The sequence below is a fragment of the Ursus americanus genome, chromosome 3, assembly GCF_024610735.1.
Source record: "Ursus americanus isolate L20-20 chromosome 3, mUrsAme1.1.p, whole genome shotgun sequence".
Classification (NCBI taxonomy): domain Eukaryota; kingdom Metazoa; phylum Chordata; class Mammalia; order Carnivora; family Ursidae; genus Ursus; species Ursus americanus.
Window position 1 is genome coordinate 2,111,679 of NC_142129.1, and position 20,747 is coordinate 2,132,425.

At 43.9% G+C, this 20,747-nt stretch overlaps 2 protein-coding genes across 4 annotated transcripts in view; one reads left to right on the top strand and one right to left on the bottom strand.

Moving 5' to 3' along the window:
- Window positions 1-20,747, top strand: part of LMBR1 (limb development membrane protein 1) — a 220,603-nt gene that overhangs the window by 175,655 nt on the left and 24,201 nt on the right. For 2 of the 3 annotated variants that reach the window (XR_015723765.1, XR_015723766.1), the window contains exons 17-19: window positions 1,380-2,752; window positions 8,397-8,617; window positions 9,148-9,288. Coding sequence is in view for 1 of the 3 variants with exons in the window: in XM_045792226.2 (XP_045648182.1) it covers window positions 1,380-1,540 (161 nt within the window). In the remaining 2 variants the exon portion in view is untranslated. Of the gene's footprint in view, window positions 1-1,379; window positions 3,199-8,396; window positions 8,618-9,147; window positions 9,289-20,747 lie in introns of those variants that run through there. The other variant, XM_045792226.2, reaches the window with a different exon arrangement.
- RNF32 (ring finger protein 32) overlaps window positions 4,388-20,747 on the bottom strand; it is a 40,618-nt gene continuing 24,258 nt past the window's right edge. Inside the window, exons 8-9 of the mRNA XM_045792231.2 lie at window positions 5,342-5,509; window positions 4,388-4,650 (exon numbers count right to left, since the gene is read on the bottom strand). Coding sequence (XP_045648187.2) covers window positions 4,399-4,650; window positions 5,342-5,509 — 420 coding nt within the window. The 3' untranslated portion in view covers window positions 4,388-4,398. The remainder of the gene's footprint in view (window positions 4,651-5,341; window positions 5,510-20,747) is intronic.

Consider the following 20,747-nt stretch of genomic DNA (forward strand, 5'->3'; position numbering starts at 1 on the left):
AGAAAATCTGGCAACATTAAGGTCCACATTTTGGAATCATGGCAATAATAACTGCTTTCTTCACTAATCTGTTACCTGCTTGGCTGCAGAAGGCATTTGAGTTTGCCTAGTTTGCTAGAATAGGAGATCAGATCCACCTATTGTTTATTCATTTGTATTTTTGTTAAAAACATTTTTTTGAGTATAGTTGACACACAATGTTAACATTAGTTTCAGGTGCACAACATCAGCTACCATCTGTCACCATGACATCATTGACTGTATTCCCTATGCTGTGTTATTTATTTATTTTAAATGGAAATTTTGGTGCTGCTAGTGGCTCACATCAGAGGACAGTCAGGACAGCTCTGTCTGCAGGTACCCTTCATGGGCTTTCAGCTTTTCCAGGAAGTAGTTAACTATGTTTAACACACTGTTGTCTATTAAGGTATTTCAATTTATATGCAAATTGGCTTGTATGAAAGAAGCAAACAGTCCTGGTACTTACTAGGGAGTAACTTTGAAACTTAACTGTTAACCAGTATTTATCAAAGTAGCACTGGACGTGATTTCGCATCAGAATTACGTGAAGTACACAGTCCGTACACGCTTACAGATGTTCTGGACAAGCAAGCCAGACACAGCACAGAGAGCATCCCCAGTAGACTGCAGCAGAGCGAGCTCAGACACTGGTGTCATTGACCATGGAGTGGCCGTCATACTGAGGAACATTTTACAAAATCTGTCCCATGTAACTCACCACTACATATCTGAAGGGACACCAAAGTGAACACCATTTTATTGTGTCATAAAGTTTTGTCTTTATGGTGAAAGTCATGTCTGAGGATGAGCAATGGTTGTCCACAAGGTGGGAATATGTATCTGTGTGAATGGCGTGCTCCCCCGTAGCAGGGTCTGGACCCCCATGGTGCTACGGGGTGGCCTGGAAGCATATGGCCTCAGTGCGAGCACTCAGGCAGACCTGAAGGGGCAGTGGCAGGCAGATGTCAGCTCACTAACTCCTCACATTCGATTCTCTTGAAATGAGATCTGTGGGATGCTCCTCCATGGCCGCTCCAATGACCAGTTCAAAGAACAGAAGAGAGGAGACACTTCTCAAAAAGAAAAAAAAGAGTAGTCATTCTTTTCTGAACACTTGCCTTATTTTTAACTCGTGGACACGACGAGTTGTGTAACAGACATGAGTGTCCCTTTTGGGTCCACTACTAGGAAGCTCAGAACCAAATGTGCAGTGCTTCCAAAGCAAGTACACGCGGTGTTCGTGACGTGTCGCTCAGCCTCTTTCCTTCCCCTCTTTGTCCCCACTCTTGTTGCTTTCTCTTCTTTGGTTCTACCTGAGTTTGTGCTTTCTTGTATTCATCAGAACTCTTTGGTTGCAGGTGCCAGAAACCAAATTCACAAAGCTCAGGGAACATGTCTGGATCTAACTCACGTTTTGGAGCCAAGCCCAGCTGAGCCCAGTGCAGACCAGCCAACCCCCATCCAACAAACAGGAAATAAGTGCTTGTTGTTGCAAGCACTATTACAGGAACAGGACTGATACATCCTATTCCCTGATCCCGTGACACAAAACTGGAATTTACTAATCAGAATGGTAATAAACCAAGTACCCAACCACTGGGCAATGTAAACATGATTACGATGATGGATTTAAATAGCATCACAGAATTTTCCTTTCCCACGTCCTGTACTGATGCCCCACTTCTTGGGGCCCCAACTTTTTCTTGGTCAGTGACCCAGTTTTTATACAAGAGACCTGAGGCTATGCTATAATCGTATGGAAGTCCACATGGTTTTTGTGACTTGACCTGAAAACATGTCATCATCGTCCACCTGTCCAGAGGAGCAGCTACCCCACTGAAGCCCTTGTTTATCGTTCTGTGGTCGAGACTTGGGTCTCCCCAAACCTTTTATGGACTGTCATTCCAGAAGGCTTTTCGATAAGAAAATGACCCGATTTGACATTGATTGTTACAGCTGCCCGAGACTCATCCCTGAGCACTCATGAGATTTTCACTGCCCTCATCCCCAGTGAGGACCAATTCCAGATGCCATCCCCACTGAGTTTCCTGAGTGTTGCCTACAACTCACTAATTCCTATGTCAAGTAAAGTACTTGGTTGCACAGAGCAGAAATGGATTCTGCCCACTTAAGCAGGAAAAAAGTTTACTGGAAGGATATGTAGCAGCACAGATACCAGTGGGAAAGCTTGAGAAATGGGTTCAGAAGGAAGGCAGGAACGCAGGGAGTCTGGGCAGCAAGACCCAGGTCGTCATGCCCAGGGACAAGTGTTGGGATGTGGCCACAAACGGCCCTCATTCCTGTCACCGAGTGACCCATGCAACCTTGGACTCTCCCTCCAGGTTCCAAGATTGGGGCAGTGGAATCAGACTGCCCAGGCTTTGGTCACATGGCTCTGCTCTCCTGTCAGGGCATGAAGCAGAGAGAGACGTCTGCTTCATTGGCCTTCTGAATGGACGCCTGAGGTCTGTGAACAGCTTCCCTCTGCTCTCTCAGGACAGAAGTGCTTACTCCCTGTTCAGAGCACTGTCTGAGTTACAGCTGTCCCCCACCCTTCCACCTACCCCCCAACCATAGTCCCGCTTTCCGTGGTCCTGGAGCAGATTGTCATCCTGACAGGTCAGAAGAAGAAGCAGTAATAACTTGACGCAGCTTCACAGGCCGACATCATTCACCTCACCTCATCTTGTCATGTAGGCATTTTCTCTTTCAACTTCATCATCAGCAGAAGGTGAGTACAGCACAATGAGATGTTTTGAGAGAGAGGCCATGTTCACGTGACTTTTATTAGAGTACGTTGTTCTATTTATTATCATTATTAATTTCTTAGTACAGCCTTATTTATAAATTAAACTTTATCATAAGTATATATGTGTAGGAGAAAATATAGTAGAAAAATAGGGTTTGGTTCCCCATATGCAGTTTCCTGCATCCACTGGAGGTCTTGGAACACATTTCCTATGGATGAGGGAGGACAACTGTAACAAATATTGGACAAATTTTTCTTGTTCAAATTTTGCAATGGGATACTCCATCATTTAAAAAATGTTTGAGCACAGCCCAATATATGTGTATTTATTCATAAGTGATATGTATGTACACAGCTATTTATAAATAAAACATACCAGACTAGCATTTTAAAAGGAGATTAAACATAACATCATAAAAAAAAATTAGAAATAAATAGATTAAAAAATAGAAATACATATTTTATTTCTTTCCATAAGATATTAGGATTGTCCTACACCCTTGACATGTACGTACCTGGGCTTGGTGACCCGCGTCTTTTTCTTCCTGGGTTCTCACTCACTGTCTCTGGCCTGTAGTTAGCTGTGGCATGGTGCTGTGTGCCCATCTGCCCAAGCGTGGGCCAAAAACATCTGCCTGCTCTTCCCCAGCAATGAGAACATCCGCCGACTCAGGGCAGAGGAGCCGGGGAGCCAGGGGCCACTTAGAGCAACTGCCCAGCCCCTTAGCCTCAGCCCATTGCCAGTGGCTTCTCTGTAAGCCACAGAAATGTGGGGCCTTATCTGCTACGGCAGCCAGGTTCCCAACCTATACAACTGTACTTTTGTTTTCGTAAACAACCAAACTCCCAGTAGGAACAAATCAGTCAGATGCTTCTGATCAAAGCGGTTTCATGGATTTCTTCTTCATGTACAAACGAAAATAGTATGGCTCTAAGTTATTAAAATGTGATTTACTATCTTCTGATGTTGAATACCACTGACTTTTGCTTTTATACTTTGGCTTTACATATTTGAAGTGCTGAAGTATTATAGTAATTTATCACACAGACATAAATCGATTACTACAAAGCAAGTATTAGGAATGGCAGGGGGCCTAAGACAATTTGAAGAGTGTTTTTAGGTTACCAGCTTGTTGGTCAGACGCTAGCTATATATAAGTAACCGTGTACACAGGTGAGCCTGGGAACAGCCTGCCAGGATGGCCTGGCAGGTCCAGCTGCTGCCAGTCAGAACCGCGTGGAAATAGGCCAGTTAATCGGATGACCATGAAAGAAAGGGAGTGATTCTGCTGTTCGGAGCAATCCCAACTGATGAACTCGAAGCACAGAGCAAGTCACTAAATTATAGAATCTCCGAAGCTCAAGTTTTTACCCATTCCTTACTTATTTCAACTGATTGAACTCATCAATTTGAAATTTTTATAAACTAAAGACTAAAAAAAGGATAGGTTGTCAGCTTTTAAAATATGTTTGGGTTCCTATGTACAGCTACTAAGAGTATATTTCATTGGAGAGCAGATTACACTGTAGCACTTAACCCCAAACTCATACAATTTGTACAAAATTGAGGTAATCCCCCACCACCCCATTGCCGCCCAGGAATGATACAGTTTTTCCTGACTGTGAATTCAACATTCAAGAATTTTCTTTTGATAGCAAGAGCGGCAGAGGGGACAAGCATGGAAAGGAGAACTGTCCCCCAAGGAGAACTCCTCCAGAGCAAGGAGGCACGTGTGGTGGAACACATGTGAGCAGGACAGGAGGACTGTCTCCCGGGAAGGCTGGCCGCAGTGTGTCCCTGATAGGTCCTGGTGACCATCGCTGCTGGCTGGGAGTGGGGTGAGGCAGATGGGACACTCATAGGTCTCCCGGTGCAGAGCCTGCAACACAGGAGAGGACGTGAGCTGTCTTGCAGGTAGTAGCTCTGTCATAATGGGAAGCTTCCTAAATTTAAGTGAGAACTGTATATACCAAGAGACACGGATCTTCGAGAAATGAAGTTTCATCCTGTGTTACAATAACACTAATTATACATGTACTGTTAGTCTCGTGGAAAATGGAAAGGGATAGCAACCGCTTCTGATAAGCAGTTTTAAAACAAACAAAAATACTTTATAAAATGCTGAACATTAATGGTATAGATTTCCTTGTAGTTGAGCAATAGAGTGGTCTTTCAAAATCCTTGACCCTATATGGCTGCTCAACTTCTTTATAAATTTTCATATTGTAATGATTTTCTAAGTAAGTTTTTCCTCTGTTGAATTCTGAGTCTCTTTTTCCCGGGGCTACTACAGACACAAGAGGACAGTCTAGGGCTTGAAGGGAAACCAGGAAGCTAACATGTGGGGTGATCTTTTCCATTTTGTGTTTTCATTATTCACAAAAAGGTGTCATCAAAGCAGAGTTTCCAACAGGAAGGGCCTTGACCTCACCCCAGACTGGACGACAAAGGTTCAGGGTACAGGCACAGCCAGGGCAGAAAGTGCAGCACCATAGGGTCCCCAAGTCTCCCCTCTAATGTACCCAGACTCCTGGGGGCTCTGCTGCTTCCAGTGAGTGACCCATGCCTACCTGGGTCTGGATCTTCTCCCAGTCTTCTTCTGTGAGCTCATGGCCACACCAGTCCTCCAGCTGCTGAAGAACACTTCGGTTTATGGCCAGGCAGTGGTCGATTTCCTGGAAGAGGTCCTCTATGTCGGTGCTGTAGGAGCACAGTATGCGGTGACTGATCTCTGTGAACTGGAAAGGACACGGGAGGTAGTGCGCTAGCACGACCAGGGGGAGATTCTACCTGTAGGTGCAAGGGAAGTGCCTTCTTGAGTCCTGACCACCTCTTTTACTAACTTTCCTCAGGTCTCTAGCTTTGAATGAGACTTTTTGGGGAAACAGACTTATGGATATTTACCAATGAAAGCCATGTTTAGATAGTTGATGCACAGAGATTCAAAAAGGTCCACCTGGTTGTAAGTCTTGGTGGTGGTTAACAAGGAATACATTGTAATTAAAAGTTGAGAGCTAATAAAATGGAAAAGGAAGTGGAGAGGAGAAAGGAATCAGAACTGCGCAAAATTAGTCCCATTATCACCCTGCTGTGGTCGCATGTGTTCTCATCTGTGAGCAGGGCTCTCACCGCGTGTGGCCACAGTGCCCTCGAGCTCTTGCCCGGCTGTTGGAACCAGTGCTCTTCCCATCCCGTTGCTTGTCAGCTGCCTTTCCACTGTAGTTGCAGATTATGAATGATCATTTTAGTGTGACCATAAAAAAAAAAGGAAGTCTAAGAGAAAGATTATCCCCTTCTTTTAAACTAGGTATTCATTCTGCTTTTCTCACCAAGCCCTAAAATCATAATTTGAAACTCCCATTGCCTAAGGACCTTAAAAATCCCTTTATGGGAGGTAATCAATTTATGGACAGTTGTATGGCCCCCTGCTACAGAACAGATCTTTAGGACTTACTTTAAAATTGTTTCCCTTGTCAGTCTACCATAATGGAGGCAGCATATTACATTTTATCTCGAACTTTTAAAGCGTTTGCTTTGAAAGTACTGTCCTTAAATAGAGTTCTCTAATGGCCCCCCCAGCTCAGTTCTTTTCATAAAGTACTACTTTTTTTAATGAAGTACTACATTTTTGATACAAAAGTACTTAGAAAAACACAGTGATCTTAGGCAAATGATTTAGCTGGTTGTGGGATGGTGCGCTGTCACCTCCGAATGACATGCTGGAATTGCCAGATGAGGCAAAATCACTACAGACTCTCCTGCTACCGTGCATGGATTTGCAGTGAGAATTCACTCATATCTGATTAGCAAAGTGGAACATGCCTACATCACGTAGAAGTCACAGTTGCAAAGTAGCTTAACATGATATCCTTCACTCTCTTTTCCTCCCCAGATTCTGTTTGGTGTGTGCTCTGATTTGGAAATATTTACTGTGTGATTCTCCCTGGTTTCTCCAAAGATACCATCACTTCTTTTCAAAAAGGGAAAAGTCCTACAATTACTGGTTTATTAGAAATTTAACATGTCTAAATCTTCAGTAGGGGTTTTATTTATTTATTTATTTTTAAAGATTTTATTTATTTATTTGACAGAGATAGAGACAGCCAGCGAGAGAGGGAACACAAGCAGGGAGAGTGGGAGAGGAAGAAGCAGGCTCATAGCGGAGGAGCCTGATGTGGGGCTCGATCCAATAATGCCGGGATCACGCCCTGAGCTGAAGGCAGACGCTTAACCACTGTGCCATCCAGGCGCCCCTCAGTAGGGGTTTTATTAAGACAGTTATTCTTTTGTTAGTGTCTTGGTTACAGTTCTACAGGTTTTAGATGGTTTGCCCATCCTGCCATAAGTCCTGCATGAGGTCCCCAGAACAAACACGTTAGGAGCAATGCCTAGATAGAAAAGTGATCTTGTGATTACAAAGGACTTCAAGAGTCCAGAAGTCAATCTCCTTTGATGGGCTTGGAAGGCAGAATGGTGTCATGGTTTTCAGTTAGATTGTAAAGATCTGGATTATCAGAGAAAAGGGAATCAGTCGAGGAAATCTTTTGAGAAAAGACTGGAAACAGCTAGGGCATTGGGTGGGGGCAGAGTGAATGGTTTTTATTAAAGAGTTTTGGGGAGGAACCCTCATGCACTATTGGTGGGAATGTAGACTGGGACAGCCATTGTGGAAAACAGTATAGAGATTTCTTAAAACTACCATATGATCTAATAGTTCCAGTATTGGGTATTTGCCCAAAGAAAATGAAACTAATTTGAAAAGATACATGCATTGTTTATGTTTATTACAGCATTGTTTGTAATAGCCAAGATAAGGAAGCTGCCCAAGTGTCCATCCATAGATGAACGGATAAGGAAGATGTGGTGCACACACACACAGGAATATTACACAGCCATAAAAAGGATGAGATTGTGCCATTTGAGACAACACGAATGGACCTAGGGAGTATTATGCTAAGTGAAATAAGTCAGACTGAGAAAGACAGTTACCATATTATTTTATTCATGTGTGGAATCTAAAAAAAATTAATAAACAAAAAGCAGAAACAGACCCATAAATGCAGACAACAGACTGATGTCTGCCCGAGGGAAGGAGGGTGGGGAGATGGGCAAAGCGGGTGAAGGGCTGTGGGAGACCCAGGCTTCCGGCTGTGGATGCATGAGTCAGGGGATGAAAGGCAGAGCAGAGGGAATACGGTCAGTGGTGTCGTGACAGTGTCGTGAGGGGACCGATTGGAGCCGTGCTTGTGGTGAGCATGACATGCTGTATGGACTCGTCGAGTCACTACGTCACACACCTGAAACTGCTGTAACATTGTGTGCCAACTATATCAAATTAAAAAAAAGTTTTGGGGATAGACTGTATTATTTTTCTTTGTTTTCTCAAAATATTGTGATACACTTGGAAAAAACCCTTTAAGTACCGTATCATCCCTGTCCAAAAGAAATGTAACGTGAGCCACAAGTAATCCTAAAACTTACAGAAGCCACATTTAAAAAAAATTTTTAAGGTGAAATTAATATTAATATTTTACTTAACCCAACATATCCAGAATACTGTTATTTCAAAATATGTCAGTTGAATAAACTATGAATGAGATATTTTATTCTTTTTTTCCTATTAAGTCTTTGAGATCCTGTGTGTCTCTAGCCTGTTTCGATTTGGACTGGCCTCGCTTCAGGGACTCGGCAGGCACATGCGGTTTCTGGCTGTGGCTCACGCAGACATCACTACACAGAGCCGGGTCATTGGAGAGCGACCATAGCGCCTGAGGCACGGAGACGTCGCTCAACCAGGGCTGCAGCAGGGGCTCCTTTGTGGAACATCTGAAGACTGATGTAAATAGGTATGGAATCATCTATTCCAAGGGCTGTGGGGTCTGTCACCTTCTTACTCTCTTGGCGGTCTTTCCGCAGCACAGAGCTCTCTATAGAAGTTGGCCTCTCATTCCTCCCGTGCTAGCTGGCCACATGACATAGCTCTTCCAGATGCAGGTGGGGTCTCGGGCTGGACACACAGGTCTCTGCCGCCTCAGGGACGGCACAGCAAAAGGCTGGAAAGGACAGTGCCTGCTTTCTACAGGGTGGCATGCTGCACTCAGTGGGACCAAAGCTCCTACTTTGAGTCATTGAAATTTGGGGGTCGTTTGCTCCAGCAGTTAGAAGTGTCCTGATTGAGTGAGCACACCTGTCTCATGTTGTTGGGCTTGGTGACGTGAACGAAGCCTGTCAGAATCTCAGAGATAATTAGATGAGTGATACAGAGTACATAGATTCTAGATGGTGTAGGACTTTTCAGCTTTCAAGTATTCCAGTCTACTGGACATCTCATGTGTGTGTGTTTTTTTGTTTGTTTTTATGTGGACCCACCCGGCAGAATGCAGTGTGTAAGTCCACTCCAGAGCTACTACTCCAAGTTTGAACCTCAGAAGGTTCCTTCAGGGATGAAGTGTACCCTTCCACTTCTTTTCCTCGCCTAAGAAGACGTGGAGACACACAGGAAGGGAGGGCAGCTGTGGTGAGTGAGCCTTGCTGGCCTTCGTCCCCGGCTGGTACAGGATGAGTGCTGGGTTTCAGGGAAAGGTGACACTGTGACATGATAGGCACCCGCATGGCTGATGGTTGGGGGTTTTAATGGTGTGTGTGGGAATCTTCCAGGCATCTACGTTTTGGGGGTTTGTTTGCAGTTGTTTTTTAGCCATACAGATGCCCCCCAGCTTATAGTAGTATGACTCACAATTTTTTGACCTTATGATGGTACAAAAGCGATACACACTCAGTAGAAACCACGCCTCAAGTTCTGAATATGGATCTCTTCCTGGGCTAATGATATGTGGTCTGACCCTCCCCCTGATGCCAGCAGCCACGCGATCACAAGGGTCAATGGCTGATAACACCGACAACCGTCTGTACCCACACAGCTGTCCCGTCTGTCACTTTCTGTACAACGTTCCGTGCATTCCAGGAGGTATTTGACACTTAATTGTCCAAGAGGCTTCCTGTTCCATGACTTTGCCCAACTGTGGGCTAACGTGAGAGCTCTGAGCACACTTACAGTGGGCTGGGCTACGCTGTGATGTTTGCTAGGTTAGGTGTGTGAAATGCATTTTTGACTTAATGATATGTTTGATTTATGATGGGTTTATCAGGACCTAGTTCCATCGTAAGTCAAGGAACATCTGTATTTAGAGGCCTGGAGGAAGATGCTTTTCTGTTAGGAATCAGATTCTATTCCACGCTGACCCTTATTGTAATTGCCAGGCAGCTGTAGCTTAATTTAGGTTCTTCAACTGACAGTGTGTCCTAGGGCTTTGATTTTAATTTTCTTTGTTCTTTGTCTCTTCGACTATTTTATAATCTTGAAACAAATGATTGAGAGAAGAGTTCCCTACTGTGTAAATCTGTACGATGGCCTTCCGATTCATGTTTCATGATCCATGTGCTCTCTGAATTTTCTTGAAGTGAGAGCAATTTCCTATATATACATAGAATGGAATGTAAGATCTTTTCTTCCTTCAAAATTATGCCTCAGAAAAAAAGGGGTCACATTCTATTCCAGACCTTACAAAGGATTTCGGGTTATGAGGCATATTCTGAAAACAGAGGTGCTGTCTGGAGAAGATGCATGAGTGTGAATGACTGACCTGGGGGCTCATTTTCAACTGTTGTGCTGGGACCAGCGGCCTCGGCATCCCCTTGGAGCTTGTTAGAAATGCTGATTCCCAGCCGTGTCCCAGACCTGCTGGGTCAGAACCTGGGCAGCGGCAGCTAGCTGTGTTTTAACTGTCTCCCCAGGGGACTCTGATGCTCACTCAAGTTTAAGAACTGTTGTTGCAGAAGTCACCTGCTTGATTTTAAGAGTCAAAGTTATTTACCACAGCTCATCACCCTTCCTGGGGGTGTGACCTCCCAGCTCCAGGTGTTAGGTATCACTGTGAGCTTTCAGAGGTCCCTTAGAGAGCAACAGAGTAAATGTGGAGGCCACACACACACACACGCACACTTTTTTTTTTTTTTTAAGATTTTATTTATTTGACAGAGAGAGACAGCCAGTGAGAGAGGGAACACAAGCAGGGGGAGTGGGAGAGGAAGAAGCAGGCTCATAGCGGAGGAGCCTGATGTGGGGCTCGATCCCAGAACGCCAGGATCACACCCTGAGCCGAAGGCAGACGCTCAACCGCTGTGCCACCCAGGCGCCCCTGACACACACATTTATATTATATTAATTCACATGTTGTGTGTGTTAATAGATCTGTGTGTGCCCGGCTAACTGCAGGAATCCAGACTGTTCCGACATGTGGATGAGTTCTTGCAGCTTGAGATAAAGCACCTTAGATGGAAACACAGCTGATATGCTCTGAACAGCTGTGTTTGGTGACTCCCAAGTGGCCCTGGTGAGGACAGCCCTAAGTGTTACCTTACCCAGGCACACCTCCTCCCGCCTTCACCAGTGCTGTTGGCATACGCCTTGTTGCCTTTATTACTATAGATTCCTGTGGGGGCTGGGAGTTCTGGACCTCGGGCTGTTACACCCTACGGTGTTTTTCAAGGGTTCCCACTCCATCTTTGCATTTCTTGAGGATTTAGGATTTGCACTGACCATGGCAGGCACTTCGGTGCTTGTGGAAAACACGGGCTTGCAGTTTTGCAGGTGCAGCGAGTAAATCAGGGGAGGATGGGTCTTAATGCTCAGTGTGCCAATTGAATGCTAATTGGTGTCATATAACAAAACAGTAACTACATGCTCAGAAAATGTTATAATATGTGAGAATTATAAACTAATTCTATACTCAAATGTTTGATTCTGCAAAAGATACCTAGTATAGAAGAAACAAATACTGCTTTAGTCATATTCCCCAAGTTTTGTTATGTATTTTGCTGTTAATTCAGTTCAAAATATTCTCTGGTTTCCATTATTGTGTCTTTTTTACCAACAGGTTATTTAGAACTCTTTCTGAATTTCCAAATGTGTGAGATATTTCTAGTTATTTAAAAATTATTTTAAATTTCTAGCTTAAGTACACTGTGGTCAGAGACCGTGCTCTGCATATTTTAATTCTTTACAGTGTGATGGGAATTTTTATGGTCAGTGTTTTTAAGGGTCTGTTTGTATTTTGAAACAGCACGTGTGCTACAGTTGCTGGTGGGTGTTCTGTGTGTCCTTCTCCCTGGTGCCCTGGCTTCACGTCTGTTTGGTCTGACGTCAGCACCCCGTCTTGTTCTGTGCGTGCGTGTGTGCGTGCTTGTGTGTGTGTATCTACGCATGTGTCATACACACTTCATTCTTCTTTTCATGCATAAGAGTCTCTTCCGAGTGACCTGTGGCCGGGCTTGTCCTCACCTGCACGTCCGGTCTGGAGACGGCTCAGTGTGATCCTGTCTGTGTCTCTAGTTGTCCCGCTGTCACTTTGCTTTGATCTCTGCTCTTTTCTTCAGTGGAAATTTCTCTCCCTAGTTTTCTCTCTACTAATTTGAAGGTTAAAACTCCATTTCAGTTCTTTTAGTGGTTGCCTCAGCAATGCATATTGAAATTCTTAACGTCGAAAATCAATCAGAATTTTCTTCCTCTCACATAAGCAAGGATCTTGGAGCACTTGGCCTGGATATTCTCCTGAGTATGTCCCTGTCGTGTTCTCAGGCTCTCTCTTCCTCTCCTCCAATCCTGGAGGACATTAGTAGTCGCTTTACAGAGTCCGTGCCATGCGATTTATCCACATCGTCACCACTGTCTTTGCACTTCACCCCTTCTTGAGTCTGCGAATCTGGGATCATTTTCTTTCTTCGTGAAAGGCATCTTTCAGAATTTCCCTTAGTGAAGACATTTTAGTGGCACTCTCCCCATTTTTCTCTGAAATTGTCTTTCTTTTGCCTCTGTTTTTTTTTTTTTTTTTTCCTCCTGGTAGGCTCTGTGCCCGGCGTGGGCCTTGAACTCACGACCCTGAGATCAGGACTGGTGTGCTCCTCTGACTGAGCCAGGCATGCACCTCTTGCCTCTGTTCCCGACTGGAATTTTCCTTTGGTACGTGGAGAATTCCAGGCTGGCTGATATGTCCTCCTCCATCCTCTGGCTTCTGCTGTTACTTCCAGCAAATCTGCAGCTTCACTAGATATGCCGCCTTCTTTTTAAATCATATTGAGGTTCTTTGGGCTTTTTAAGTCTGTGTATCTCCTTCCCATATGAAAAATTCGTAGCCTTTCTGCATCAAGCTGCCACCTCTATCCCCATGCCCCCTTTGCCTCCTAAAGTCTGGCTCCCGGAGGAGCCCTTCATGTCCTCTCCTCAGCGCGCACTTCTACAGGAGATGACCACACAGAAGGAAAGGGAGGCACGGGGAGACCCAGAGTCCCTTCCCTGCTGTGAGCCGAGGGCTCAGACTCAGTTTTGTTTAGCATTGTATCTCTTTGCATAAGAGTTAAATACACATGTATGAGGTAGGAGATGCAAACTGTGTAATGTTGGAGATTTCACATATGAATTAGATTCTCTTAAAATTGGCACTGTTGTACAGCATAAAATTCATGCTAATACTTTAAAACTTTTTCTTTGCTTGGAACAACATTAAATAGCAGATAAAAACCACCAGGATTGACTGAGAGAGAGAGAGAGTGAGAGAGAGAAAGAGGGACAGGCTGACTGAGAACGGCCAGAGAAGAAAGTTTTGGTTTTGAACAAGGGCCTGAGTGTTCACTGGGCAGTGTTCCTGTGTCCCGGCTTCTTTCTCAGGCCCGCCCTTTGCTGAGTGCCCAGGTGGAGCTCCTGCTGCTCTCACCTCAACAAGAGTGCAAGCAGCTACTGGCCACCCTGCACCTGCGCTCCCTACTTGGGAACCTCCCCCAGTGCAGGCCTCTGGAGCCACTCACCCTGTCTGCGAAGTCCCTCTGGTTTGCTGTCTGCACTGCCCCCCCTCCCGCCACTCCCCTTCATCTCAGCAGTCCTCCCTGCCCTAAAACCCCTTGCGCTGTACTTTGCTCCCTGTCCTCTGCATCTCTTCTACTTTTATGACTCTCACTACTTTTTGAAATTTACATTCTTAACAACACATGTTGTTTGTCGTCCCCCCCCCACAGGAAGGCGGGTGCAGCAGACAGGGACCCCCCACCAAGGAGGTGGCCCTAGGGATTTGGGGGGGGAAGAGAGGGAGCTGGACAAGTTTTGCCAAGTGCAAAACTGCAGGCATCAGTCACTGGAAGGGGCTTGGAACAGTTTAATTTGTATTTTCCTATCTATTCTGCCTAACAAACATAATATCATTTTCACATTTGTTAACAAATCATACTTTCTTCCTTGGTTGCACTTTAAAAGCATTTCATAAATGAGAAAAGTAATAATTCCTTTTATATGTAATGGTGGTTAATGACTATTAAAACATAGTTTATTCAATCTAAGCTAAATAACTTTACCATTCAGTGCGTGGTGAATGATTAACGGGATTGATACAACAGTGTGGGAATGGCTGAGCTGTGGTTGCACTGCACTGTGCGAGACGGGGACCCAGGTGACCTTCAACAAGGGGGCCTCCTAGCTTGCAGGAAGGCTGGGTGGGAACAAGGAGGGCTGAGCGGAGGGCTCAGAGTTGGGGGTGGCTCAGGGTGGAGTTGGGGTGGCTCTGACAGCTGCAACAGGCAGCAGGTAGGAGAAGGCCACGGGGGCCTGTGTGGCAGGAGGAGCCGGGCTATCTCCAGCCCTCTTCTGATGCCTATGTTGCCTTCTTGGAGCACTGGCCTCGACACCTCTCCTTTGATCCCAGACTCCTCATCTTGGGCCTGTCTGGAGGCTGAGATCCCTTGCAGCCTTGCAGCCTTGCACCAACCTTTCCTCTCATTACTTTCCTGTAGGAATTTCCCAGCTGGCCAGTCACTTACAGAGTGCCATGAATAACTGTCCTGTTTTCCGGTTTCCGTGACTTCCCTGCACCAATGGCTTCTGAAGACTGCATGTATGCCCAGTGTGCGTGGGCTCCTCTCAGATGAGCTCGCTCTCTCAGCTCTCACAGAGCACTTGTGGCCCCTTCCCTGGGCACTTAGCATTGGCTGGATGCTGTTATCTTTTTCCTGTGTGTATTTCTTATCTCCTCGAATGAGTTCCTTAGATTCAGAGAAGCACCTGATTCATGCTGAGGCCCTTAGCATTCATTAAAAAAATCTTGATTTTAAGTTTGTGGTAGATTAGAAATGAGGACACATATATGCCCCAACGTACAAATTCTAAAGGAGTGCAGTACAATATCCTTTTTGGGATTAAAAAAAAAGAACAATGCCTATGAGGAAAGATTTTGAGTTATTTCCAACTATCAAGATTCAACAAAGCATTGGTGTTTAGCTTTTAATCATAACATTGACATTAGCTTGTTAAAACATATACTGAAAATCTTTCAGTATATATTTACAGCAGATTTCTAAAAGTGAACTGGCGTGACCATATTCTTGTAGCTTCGCGTCTTCAGAAGTTAGCAAGGGTGATATCTGTAAAGTTAGATCGACATATACTTATCGATCACCTACTGTGGCCAATTCAAAGCTATGTCCTCAGTGTAGCTATTATTAACTATTTCTTAAATCTCAAGTTCTAATGTATTCAGCTCCTTCTTGCTTTATTTCCTTACTGTTATTTGGGTCAGATGCCCTTAGTAATTGAAAGGGCAAGAACTGGCAAAAAAAAAAAAAAAGAAAAAAAAGACAGTTGAGTTCTAGTTTTAAAGCCAATGGTTAATATTATTAATTCTACAGAAACAAAGTGTGTAAAATATTCAGTTTTAAAAAGAATGAATGTCTTCATTTATTTTTCCTTTTAAGTCTCATATTTCAGATATTTGATAAGTAAGAATTTAGGTTATTGATATGTAAAGCAATTACTGGTCATTTACTAGTAACATACTGGCTAAGCATTAAAAAAATATACTAACAAAAGTACCCAGGTGAACTTTGTCTGCCCGGGAGGCCTCTCTAAGTGATCCGTCTGGATGTCAGCAAATTGCTTACTAATGTGTTGACTTATGACCACCCTCAAAAGCAAAATGAAAAGCCTGGAATTTACAGCATATCAATGAATCAGTTGATAAGCTTTTACTGGTTTAATATCCTCCCAGTCTTGCTGCTTGGAGCCACTTCAAGTTAGCAACAGAATGTTTGCCATCTCTATGTGATAAAGGAAGTCAAAGGACTAAACAAACTTTAAGACCATTATGCTGTTTGGTGAGATGTCAATGAAAAAAGTAGGAGAAATCTCATGTAGGTGGGTGTGGGCGCAGGCAGCCCCTCAGGTCAACCACAGCATCTGACAAATCACTAACCTTACTTTTCAAACAATGGTCAGGACTTTTAGCTCGGTGGAGATAGTATAATGCATTTGAAAAGTTTTAATTGCAGCAATAAAAGACCGTTCCTCAATTATATGACATATGCTAGCAGAATTTCTAGATAAGGATCAAAGGCATTCAAGGATCAAGCACTGCATTGTGGGCAACACTCGGGCTTTCGGTACACATGGGTGACAGGTATGAGCACAGCAGCTTTCCTGACCTCTCCGGGCAGCTCTCGTTGGAGTTCACCGAGACATGTTGTGAGATTGCCCCAGGACTGCTGTGCCATCCCGGACAGCCCCAGGGCCCGCTCTCACAAAGGCACTGCTGACTCCAGCTGAATTCTCTGACACTCTCAGGGACAAAATCCAACATCTGATCAGTTCTCTACACAGGACTGTAATCTATTTAAAAGAACCCACATTATAACACGACATCACTTTGTTCTGGTTCAGTTTGTTAGGAATGTGCCAATGATATTTTAAAGCAAGACACACCTGCAAAAAGAAATTCTCAGTGTATGGAAGCATTACTATTTGTAGAAAGATGACCTCTGTATTTTATTAATTAGCTAACATCCAATAGGTGCGTGGAAACTAAAGTAAGAGACTTCATTAATCCCCCTGTAACAGAGGAAGGAAGAGGCAAGGCTAGAGTTCTGTTCCAAGAAAGAGAGGTCAGTTTATAAAAACAGAATGACGTGAGCTAATCTAATCTACAGTATTAAAAACATGTCCATCTTGGTGAGATCTTGAAGCTCTACACAAAGCAAGCGCCTCCTAGTTTATTATGCCTAAAAATATCACACTCTTCTTCCTCTTTGCCTTTCTTTCCTATTAATTATAGACTTTTCCCCTGAAGGTAGCATATTGTTACTGCACATTTTGCTTTGTAAACTTTCCAGTTTCTAAAATTCAAACATTAGACGTCTAACCGTTTGCTGATGTACAGTTCCATGCGCATTTAGATGGTGGGGAGGGTGGCGGGTGGACAGGCACATGAAAAGCACAGGTGTCAGAAGGCAGAGTTGCGAGGCAAACTTCTGGAGGAAAACCCAGCATTTCTGGAATGTCACTATGTTGCAAAGCTAGGCTCCCACCCAGAGGAGCCTTGATAAAGTCATTGTTCATTCTGGCTTTGGAATTTATTTGGTTTTTTAAAAGGTGGATTACTAGGAGAGCTACACACACTGCTTCTCCTGCAGCTGGACTTGAGTGCGCATGTTTAGTTCTGACCCCGGCTGGATGGTGATGAGAACCCAAGACCAAGAGTTGTATCTTTATTTCAAATATCTCAGCCTATGCTAGATTTTCAAGCTTCATATTATTGGCAAGCTTGTGTTTTTTTGTTTCTGTTTTTTGTTTTTTTTTGTTAGATTTTATTTATTTGAGAGAGAGAGAGAGTGTGTGCGAGCAAGTGCGAGCAGGGGGAGGGACAGAGGGAGAGAGTGTCAATCAGACTTCCCACTGAGCTCGGAGCCTGATGCAGGACTTGATCTCATGACTCTGAGATCAAGACCAGAGCCGAAATCAAGAGCTGGATACCCAATTGACTGACCCACCCAGGTGCCCCACAGTTTACCTTTTTATAGTGTACATTCACTAACAAATTGGGGTAGCTGTACTTATTTTTAATACTTTTGTCCTTTAAACTATATACGGAGTTCATCATATTACAGTGTTAGTGGAATCCGAATTTGCCTACATACTTACTTTCACTAATGTGTTGTTTATCGTCATATATTTTCATGTTACTAATTAGCATCCTTTCATCTCAGCTTGAGGAAGAGCTTTTCGCATTCTTGTAAGGCAGGCCTAGTGGTGATGACCTCCCTCAGTTGTGTTTATCTGGGAACATCTTTAAATGTCCTTCATTTCTGAAGCATACCTTTGCCAGAGAGAGTGAGAGTGTTGTTGGTTGAAGTTTTTCCTTTCAGCACTCTGAATATTTTGTCCCACTCTCTCCTGGTCTGCAAGGTCTCTGCTGAGAAATCTGCAGATGGCCTTATGGGTGTTCCCCTGGGGGTATGGAATTTTTTTTTTCTCTTGCTGCTTTTAAGATTCTTTGGTTTTTGAGTTTTATTGTAACATATCTGGGGGAAGATTTCTATTTTTAAAAGATTTTGTTGATTTATTTGAGAGAGCGCAAGAGCACACAAGTATGGGGGAGGAGCAGAGGAAGAAGGAGAAGCAGGCTCCCCGCTAAGCAGGGAACCCGACCTGAGGCTCAATCCCAGGACCCCAATATCATGACCCTAGCCGAAGGCAGATGCTTAACCAACTGAGCCACCCAGGCTCTCCAGGGAAGATCTCTTTAAAGTGACTTTGGTGACTCTGAGCTTCATAACCTTGGCTACCCAAATCTCTCACTGATTTGGGAAGTTCTCAGCCATTATTTCTTTTGACAAGGTTTCTAAAACCCTTACTCTCTCCTCTGAGATTCTCATAACTCACAGGTTGTTTCCTCAGATGGTATCACAAAGGTCACATATGCTTTCTTCACTCTTTTTAATTCCTTTTTTTTCTTTGTTTTCCTCTGACTTGATAATTTCAAAATTCCTTTCTTCTAATTCACAGGTTCTTCCTTCTGCTTGATCCATTCTCATAGTGCTACTATCTCTGTCCTTTAGCTCCAGAACTTCTTTGGTTCTTTGTTATTTCTCTCTGTTGAGCTTGTCATTTTGTTCATGTATTGTTTTCCTGATTCCATCAGATGCTCCTTTTGTGTTTTCTTGCACCTCATTGAGCTTCTTTCAAACACCTGTTTCAAATTCTTTACCAGGTAACTTGTAGCTCTCCACGTCTTTGGTTGGTTACTGGAAGGTTGCTGAGATCCTTTGGTGGTGTCATGTCTCCCTGATTTTCATGTTTCTTCCAGTCCTGTGTTGCTCTCATCAAACCAAAGTAGCAGTTGCCTCCTATGTCTTTACTGACTGGAGTCAGGGGAGACCTGTCAGCCCTGCTATGGATTCTGAGGCTTTCTCCGACCTTGTGTGGGTACACCTGCTCCACATCTTGCTCCCTCTTGTGGCAGAATTCTTATGCTTGTATGCCTTCTCTGGATTCTGCATCATGTCAGGCAAGGTGCTGATGGCCTCCCTTTGGCTTTCCCAAGGGTGATGTAAAAGTTCGAGTCTGTGGTCTCTCCCTGGCCCACAGATTCAGGCTGGCTTTCTGCATGTGCTTACTAGCCATCTGCCTGAGATTGCTCTCACCATCAGGAGTGTGAAAGGAAGCCAGCCACAGGGTGTAGGTGAGGCACATGTAGCACTGAAGGCCTTGTGGGGGGATCTGCAGATGAGGCACCCCCAGTGGGGCTTCTTGATGGAGGCTGCAACAGTCAGTAGGATCCTTGTCTTTTTCATGCCCTCAGAGAGTCTGTCTACTGCTCTTCCAGCCTCTTCCCTCCTCCAGTCATGCAGCTTGTGACTCAGTACTCTGATGGAAGGATGTGTCCCACACAGCCGAAGAAGCTGGGTGCTCACTCACATGCTCTCATGTTCCCCTGCAGGAGAAATCATGGGCAAGAAGATCTCTCTTGGCCCTGAGCTGTGTCTCCTTGAGGGAGGGGTGACATGGGTAAAGTGTAACTCCTCCTCTGACCCTCTCCAAAGCATTCCCGTGGGCGTTGTGGAGCTTTTCCTTTGGAAACCTGGACTTAACAAAAGTCCTCTTATATGTGGGTAATTGTCTGAGGTGGTGCTCTCCAGGGGCTCACAGACTGTGGCCAAGAGGGGCTAGAGAAGGTTCATGGGCCACTTCAGGGTCCACAGGAACCAAGGTGTGTATCCCTATTACTGGACACATGGGTGGGTGAGACTCCTTCTGGGTCCCTTGCTCTATGGTGCTGGATCCCACAGTTCCCACAGAGGCACTCTTACCTGTGGTTGGATGCCAGACTGTTGTTGCTGAAGGGGGGGGTGGATATGAGTGAGGAACATTTTATTTGGCCATGTTGCTAATGTCACCCCCAGAAAATATTTTATTTCTGGTCAGTATTTGTACATTCCGTGTTAAGTTTATTTTTAGGTGTTAACTATCCTTATCCATTGCACTTTGTATCTGATTCTTGTAGCTCTATAGGAAATAATTATTGCATATTTAATTTGAATTTGAACATTTTCTAATAGTTCTAATAACTTTTCAAATGATTTTATTGAATTTAAATCCATATGTATAGATAATATATGTACTATGTACTATATAATACATCCAAACACACACATGTTGTATTTTATTTTCTTGTATTATTGCTTTGGAAGGATTGGCCAAAGTGTGATGATAGTGGGTAACCTATTTTGCATCTTTAGGGTTTCACTACCTAAAAAATATGTTTTTAGTTTCTGATGTATGGCCTTTACTGTGATAAGGAAATGTCACTTAGCTCGAGATTGCTGTCATTATTAGGAATGGCTGTTTAATTTAGTGTATTTTCAGTAAAGATTGAGATGATTTAATATAATTTTCTCAGTCATTTTTATATATTTCTTTCTGTGTTTCCTATTTTGATAGGAGGTAATTTTAATTACAATTTCAGATTTAAGAGCATGAATTTGCATACAAGTCTTTTATCATTTTAAAATGATTTCCACATATATGGTTATGCCTCCCATTCTCTGTGTCTGCATTCTGTTTTATCTGTTTTAACCCTGGTGAGACTTTACCTTGTACTTGTTAGT